This window comes from Felis catus, chromosome F1 (assembly GCF_018350175.1).
Source record: "Felis catus isolate Fca126 chromosome F1, F.catus_Fca126_mat1.0, whole genome shotgun sequence".
Lineage (NCBI taxonomy): Eukaryota > Metazoa > Chordata > Mammalia > Carnivora > Felidae > Felis > Felis catus.
Genome location: NC_058384.1, coordinates 36124746 through 36132438, shown reverse-complemented (window position 1 = coordinate 36132438; position 7693 = coordinate 36124746). Strand labels below are relative to the sequence as shown.

The window sequence follows — 7693 nt, the reverse complement described above, 5'->3', positions numbered from 1 at the left end:
AAGACTAGCTTCTGTCCGTTGCTGCGTGAGTGATCGCACACTATTAAAGCTATTAGCGAAGATTTGTGCTATGGTGCCTCTGCCAATTTCTACTAAACTCATCAGTGTCCCCCCACACCCCCTACTCCCCAGCGAGGCTTCCCGCAAAGCTTCGACTGGTTCAATCACAGTAGGCCACCAAACCACCGCGAAAACCCGGAGTAACGGATTTGGGGCGTAGCTAGGGTCCTCCGGCGAGCAAGGAGAATTTACGGAGCCTGCGCAAAGACGGGAGCGCGCACATGCGCAGTGGTCGGTGCTGGGCCGCGCGCCGGTCGCTCCGGGAGGTTTGGAGCCTGCGCGCGCGGTTGACGTGTTCCGTGGCTGCGGAGGCGGCGAGGCTCTGGGAGGGGAAGGAGCGGAGGGAGGGAGGGTGAGGTGGGGGCTGAACCCGGAAGTGGGTAGGCGCTGGAGCGAGCGCGCCGAGAGTGGAGCTCAGCGGCTGGGAGCCAGCGGGGGAGCCCTGGGTTCCCGGTAATGGATCTGTGGGGATTTTGCACAGGGGAACTGGGGTGGGAAGGGTAGCGGGTTCGCCGCCGGCGAGCGCAGTCCCCTCCTGGGCAGGGCCTGGGAAGGCTCTTCTGTTTCCTTTAGTCGTCCCTCTGGTTGACCCTACTCCTCCTGCTCTGCGCCCCTCCTGGGGCCGTCTCCTGCCGGGTGATTTTGGCCGCGGGACGCTGTCTGTCCCCGAGGAGGTGTGCCTTGCCCGCCCTGGGAAAAGGCATGTTAATGGAGAGACCTGGATTTCGCGGCCGCGACGGCCTTATTGTCACCAACCCAGCGTCCCTAAAACCATGAATGTAGCGCGCCTCAACCTGCACCCTCAGTGTTCTTGGAAGGATCGTTCCCTTTTCGCCCTCCTTGTCTCCACCCTGTTCGTGAATTTAGGCACGAAAGGTGTGCTCTGGCTTCCTTTAAAATTATTCTTTTGTTGGCTGTCTTTTATAACCCGGCCCTCCTTGTTCTCCACCCTAAAACCTTAGCCACGAATGAGTGGAAGCTGTGACTTTATCATAATTTAGTTCTGATTTGGAAACGATTAGTAGACGAATGCCTTGAATGATTTGGGATTGCTTTGCCATAGAGTTATTTTACGTGGTTCTTACTCTTTTGCAGACCATGAAACCCTCGGGCACGCCCCTCCAGAAGCTGTTAGCCAAGACAATCTAGTTGTTTTTTTTTTTTTTTTAAATAAATCCCTTAAGACACTTATGAAGTTTCTTGTTCTGAAATTGTTGTACTGCAATGAAGAAAAGGAGAAAGGTTACTTCAAATCTTGACGAGAAGATCCACCTAGGCTACCATAAAGATTCTTCAGAAGGAGATGTTGCAGTGGAGTGTGACGAAGTAACCTACACTCATTCCACAGAAAGACCGACTCCTGAAGCTCTTCACTGTTACCAGGAACTTCCTCCCTCGCCAGATCAGAGAAAACTTCTGAGTTCTTTGCAGTATAACAAGAATTTGCTGAAGTATTTAAATGATGACAGGCAGAAGCAACCATCTTTCTGTGACTTACTTATCATAGTAGAAGGAAAAGAATTTAGTGCACATAAAGTTGTTGTTGCTGTTGGCAGTAGTTACTTTCATGCGTGTTTGAGCAAAAATCCAAGCACTGATGTTGTCACCCTGGATCACGTAACACACTCAGTTTTTCAGCATTTGCTTGAATTTCTTTACACATCAGAATTTTTTGTGTACAAATACGAAATACCTCTTGTTTTAGAGGCAGCAAAATTTCTGGACATTATAGATGCAGTTAAATTGCTAAATAATGAAAATGTTGCCACTTTTCAGTCTGAGCTGTCTGAAAAGTCCTCGCCAGAAGAAACACTAAGTGAATTAACTGGAAGACTATCAAATAATCATCAGTGTAAATTCTGTAGCAGACATTTTTGTTACAAAAAGTCTTTAGAGAATCATTTGGCTAAAACCCATAGGTCCCTTTTATTAGGGAAAAAACATGGGTTAAAAATGCTGGAGAGAAGTTTTTCCACGAGAAGATCAAAAAGGAATCGGAAGTGTCCTGTTAAGTTTGATGACACCAGTGATGATGAACAAGAAAGTGGCGATGGGTCAGACAATTTGAATCCAGAACATTTTGATAAGGAAAAGTCAGATAGAAATGATTCTGAGGACCCTGGAAGTGAATATAATGCTGAAGAAGATGAGCTAGAGGAGGAAATGTCAGATGAATACTCTGACATTGAAGAACACAGTGAAAAAGATCAGAATGATGCAGAAGAGGAACCTGAGGCTGGTGATTCTGTAGGAAATATTCATGAGGGGTTAACTCCTGTAGTCATTCAGAACAGTAACAAAAAAATACTGCAGTGTCCTAAATGTGATAAGACATTTGACCGCATAGGTAAGAAAACTTTTTTCTGTCTCTAATAACTTACTTTTCTGGATATTTTAAAGGTGATAGTTAAAAATAAACTTTGAAGGTAACTTTTAAAAGGAATATTTAATGAAGATGGGTATTTGATAGGCATTACATATTTTATCCGGTTTTAAATTTCTTTCGATTCAGGAATTTAAGGTTTTGGGGGTTTTGGGGGTTTTTTTTGAAGGAATTTAAGTCTTTTTAGCCTTTATTTTCTCTTCCTCATGCCCCACTAAAAGGTGACAGATCATTAGTTCAAGTATTTGGTATGGAAAAACTCCACAGAGTATTAATAATTATGAATGTGGTGCTTTGATTTCTATGTTAATTTCATAGCTAAGTGCTGTTTTCAAGTCATAGAAAATTGAATTAGATTATATTAGATTAAATTTAGTAGTTTGTCTACTATTTCCCCTTGAACATGGCAATATCTGAATTAGAAATGTAGTCCCTTCTCAGTGTAGGCTTATAGTTAAGAATAAAACTGAACTGGATATAATTTAATTCTGTTGGTAGAGACTTTTGGAAATGTCTTGATTAGTAGTGGTCTTTGGTTATTACAATAACAAATCAACTTTTCCTTCATTAGAAAAGTCTATGCAGGAAATGTGATCTCTAACCTTAAGTTAAAAATATGTCCGTGAACATTAAATTTCAAGAGGTCTAATATTTGGAGATATCGTACAGGAACTGTTCAAATGTGAACTTTTAAAGTGCAACAATTATTTCTATATAAATCATAGTTATGAAATTGTGAAATATATTCCACCACATACAATGATAAAAGGAACATTTAAGTTCAGTTTGACCTTGTAAAATTACTTCTACGGTTTAGTATATCCCCATGTATCTTGCAGTTTTGAGTACTTATGTTATTGGGTTAGGTGGAAATTGATTTTATAAGGTATTAGTAATCATTTGCTCTCAAAATATGGGACAGTACACACTGTGGCATAAGTGGTAACCTTTTTTGGCTTTTTATTATGCCATTGAATCTCCAAATCAGAATATTTTTGACAATCCAGTTTAATAATTAGTTATTACTGTTTTTACTGTGTTTGAGGCTCTGTATAAAGGTGGATAAAATAACTTTTCTTGGGTAACTCTATTGGAAGAGCATAGGAATATAAGGAACTTGCTAAACTCAGCCTGGATAAATGTTCCCTTAGGGTTATAAACAAGTGCTATGAGGAGTATAGAGAAGAGAATAATTTTTGATTGGGACACCTAAGAACATGTTATCTTTTCAATGGATTCTACTTCTTGGACTTTGTATTCTTAGTGCATGCCTCCCTCTGTTCTGCCTTAATTTGACCTGATTTGACTTGAGATGAGTAAGCAGGGGTCAGTTCCCAAATGGCATTGTAGGCCCAATACTTACATCTCAAACACAGCACTGTGAGATTCTTTAAGAGAGAGGAGTTCTATGTTCAAGTAAGATTGAAAAAAACTATATTGTATAATTCATGGTCAGTATTAACTCTGTCAAATTCTCTGGTAAAGAAACTTGGGTAATTTTATTTAGCCTGGCATTTCCTCAAATTTTACTGTAAGACACTTTTGTGGTACTTCTTGTAATTTCCAAAAAACAAACAAACAACAAGAAAAAAAACCTACAGTTCTTTGCACACGGTTTGGGAAAACACTGCTCAGGATTAAGTTGCTGATGTACTAAGAGGAGGATGTTTTGCAGCTTTTTTTTTTACCAAGGGCAGCCTAGATAACTGTGAGAATCAATAGGTCACATTGTAGACTTACTTGTAGCCTACTTTTCTGGACGTATTGGACATTATACTCCTCTTTTATCCACGCTTCTCTTTTGCTTAAGCCTCCTTGGGGCTGCTTGCCTTTCCCCAAGATTAAGAGAGGGAGAAAGATTGGGATTGAAATTCTATCATACTAGTTAAAAAAGCAGGAGTTATACAGATGTCACACTGCCTGCACTTTTGAGTCCAGGTCTTGGGCAAGTTACTTAACCTGTCTGCATTCTTGTTTCCTCATAGTGGAGTGGGATGGTGCTAATATAATGCAAATAGTACCTTCTCGTGGAGATTATTATGAGGATTAAATGAGATAGTCTTGAATCATTCAGAATACTGTGTGAAATTTAGGTGTTCAAGGAATACTAGCTACTCTTATTGTTCATTAGTTTAATATAGTTATCGAGTATCTCTAATGTGCCTACTACTGCTAGACAGCTATGAAATGATGTACTCTGTGTTCTCAAGAAGGTTAAAGTAATGAATACATGCAAAAACTACAGTCATACTGTAATGAAGATAATCTCATCAGGAAAAATTCAGAAGACTAAAGGAAACAGGGAAGATTTCATAGAGCAGGTGGCATTTGAGCTGAGAACTAGAGAATAGGGAAGGATTTATAGGGCAGAAGGACCAACATATGTGAATACGTTGAGGTATATTGTGTTCTGGAAATTGCTGAAGGGTGGTGATCTCACGGTGGGTGAGGAGGCATATTGTAAATGACAAGAGATGAAGATTGGCACATAAGCAGAGGTTAAATTTTGCATGGTTTTTATGCTGTAACAGAAGAGTTTAGATTTTATCCAGTGAGTGGCCGAAACTTGAAAAAACTTTGACAAAGGAAATGAGAGCCTGTTGAAGTTTTAGGAAGGTCTTGCTGGCTTCAGTACAGGGAATGAAATTTGAAAGGACCAGAAGTATATTGTGGGCTTGGACTAGGAAGATGAGTAGCGTTGAGAATGGGCTGTTGGATGAGGGTAGATCAGAGAGTTGCACTGAAAATAGATTAAGTGGACTGGGTGATGGATAGAATTCAATTGTGAATTAGGAGAAGACTTGTGTTTCTTAAATGTCCTCCCTCCATTCTCATGTCCACCAGAAATCCTGTTTATTCTTAAAAACAAAAAGAAAAAAACAGTTCAAGGACTGTTGAAGCCTGGTGTCATCCACATTCCTATCATAAGATTTAAAGATGTCTACCTCGATTTTTGGTTGTTATTTATTTCTCATGAGATTTTAAGCCTGAAATTTTTGTATCTTTTGGTTATTGCCCTTTCTTGATACCCAGGGTCGTTTCAAATAACAAGTTTTCAGTAAGCTCCTATTTAGCTGAACTAAATTGAAAGGTGAGTGTCTGACTTAACTTTGGACTTGGAAGAAGTCAGTTGGGCTTCTTTATCAGGTTATGACTTTGCTGTCTTGGAGTGGGTTATGATAATTAATGAATAAGCTGTGGGACCTGCTGGAACCATTAGCTCCACAATATGTAGTCCACTAATTTGATTCCATTACTTTGGATCTTTTATCCTTTCTGATGCATTTAATAGTTGCTTGGAGTGGGACTTCTGATCCAGTTATATTTTTCCTTAGGCTACCAGCTGTCTTCCTCAGTCTATTCTCATGCAAATAAGAGTCCTTTGACCTTTCCCCCTTAAGGTTAAAGTGGGTGAAAAAACCTAGTGGGTGAAAAGGCAAAAATAGGGAAAAGATGACAGATGGGATGAGAGAGAAAATTTGGATAATTTATCTTTTTTATTGTTCCTAGTGGGAACTAAAATCTTTCCTTGGATTAAATTTACAATCTCTTCTAGAGGTAGAAAATGTTTTATAGCTTTTTAAAAAATGTGACTCTCTAGACCATCCTGACAGAGATTCCAATTTGTTCTTAATAGAGAAGAGTTATAACAGTGACACAATACTTTAAGGTTAAATATCTTAGTTATGTATTCTTTAGAGTACGCCATATGAATAAATTCAAAGAATAATAGAAGATTTAGCAATATCAGATATATAATGAGCTAATTTGGCGATGTTTCTCTTTGTAAAAACTGCTCACAAAACCTGACAAAGGTAATTTTGCATGACCTATATGGGGGAATAATAAATTCTTAAGCACAAGGTCAAGTTTTTCATGTGAAAATTTCTTTAGAAGTGTCTTTTCTTTCAGAAAAAATTCTGTGGATGAAATTTGTTAATGTTATGTGTTTTGGTAATCAAGAGTGGTCGACATAATAGATTATTCTCTGAAGGAATACAATGTTTTATTGAAAATTTATTTGAAATGCACACTTTGATTTATTGTTGAATTTTCCCCACCCCATAAAAAAAGAAGTGGATATAGATGACTATATTTATGCTGAGTGCCTCCCACACTGCTACCAATTTTCTTAAATATGCAATTTAATATCTAATTAAAATTTTTCCCCACTGGCCCCTGGAGATCTACCTGACTCTCATGGGGTCAGTGTTTCCTGAGAAGTTATGTCTTTCTATTGTTCAGAAATGCAAATCCATAGAGATAACTGGCCTTGCAATGCCAATATGCATAAAATTGAATTAATAACTTAACAAAAAAGTTTTTTCACTTCAGATATTCTTAATGTCATAATGAATCATTCAAATTTATATATTTTCATTGGTCTCCTTGGACTCATGAATTTATTTAAATGAGTTTTTTAAAATTTTGGCTCTTTTGGTTTAAATTTTTTTTTTCTTGGTTAAATCTTAATTCTGGTCTGTAGAAAAATGGAAGTTTAATAGTTAAAGGTGCTTTTGATTTTTAAGTTAACTGTCATTTTGATGGTTTTAATATTCAACTACATGTAACTTAATCATTAAATTAATTGTTTAAAAATTACACAGTATACTCTTGTTTACATTTTTTCCATAAGTATGTGTCATTTATATAATTTTAAAAAGCAAGTTTAATAAAAATGAAATGTGAAAACTTTCATAGTCAAGGAAAACTTTTTAATTCCATGCAATGACCTCAATCTTTTCAAAATTAAAATTGTGGGATTTTAGTACATATTGATAATGTTTGGATTCTGTACTTTTTATCTAATTGATGTGTAATAAAGGTTAAGGATCTAATCATGCATGCCATATTATAATAGAAAAAGAATAAGATCAACTCAGAAGACATTTTCCCAAAGATATTATAGCAGAAATGGTCTGATTATACCCTGCAAAAAACAATATAAATCTGTGTTTGGGATAGTTCAATGTCAGAGATACATATATTATTATACAATATGCATATTTACACATGTGCTTATACATAAATTGAAGCAAAAAAAATGCACAAAACTAGTATTAGTACACTCTGATATTTTCTACTCTATTCCTTTTTCTCCCCACTGCTAGTCACAACTCAAGTAATTTATTTCATGAACACTAATGAACCTTAGTTTGTAAAACACTGACTTAAACCATAACATAGTTCAACTCTTGTTCTATAAAACCTACTTATCTGTAACGTTTATCAAAAGTCATTTCAGATTTC

The 7693-nt window shown here is 37.5% G+C and overlaps 1 protein-coding gene across 1 annotated transcript in view; it reads left to right on the top strand.

The window, feature by feature from the left end:
- Positions 1 to 397: 397 nt before the first annotated feature.
- The window catches only part of ZBTB41 (zinc finger and BTB domain containing 41), a 55442-nt gene continuing 48146 nt past the window's right edge, over positions 398 to 7693 (top strand). The window contains exons 1-2 of the mRNA XM_003999348.6: positions 398 to 513; positions 1156 to 2407. Of these exons, the coding sequence (XP_003999397.1) occupies positions 1285 to 2407 (1123 nt within the window). The 5' untranslated portion in view covers positions 398 to 513; positions 1156 to 1284. The remainder of the gene's footprint in view (positions 514 to 1155; positions 2408 to 7693) is intronic.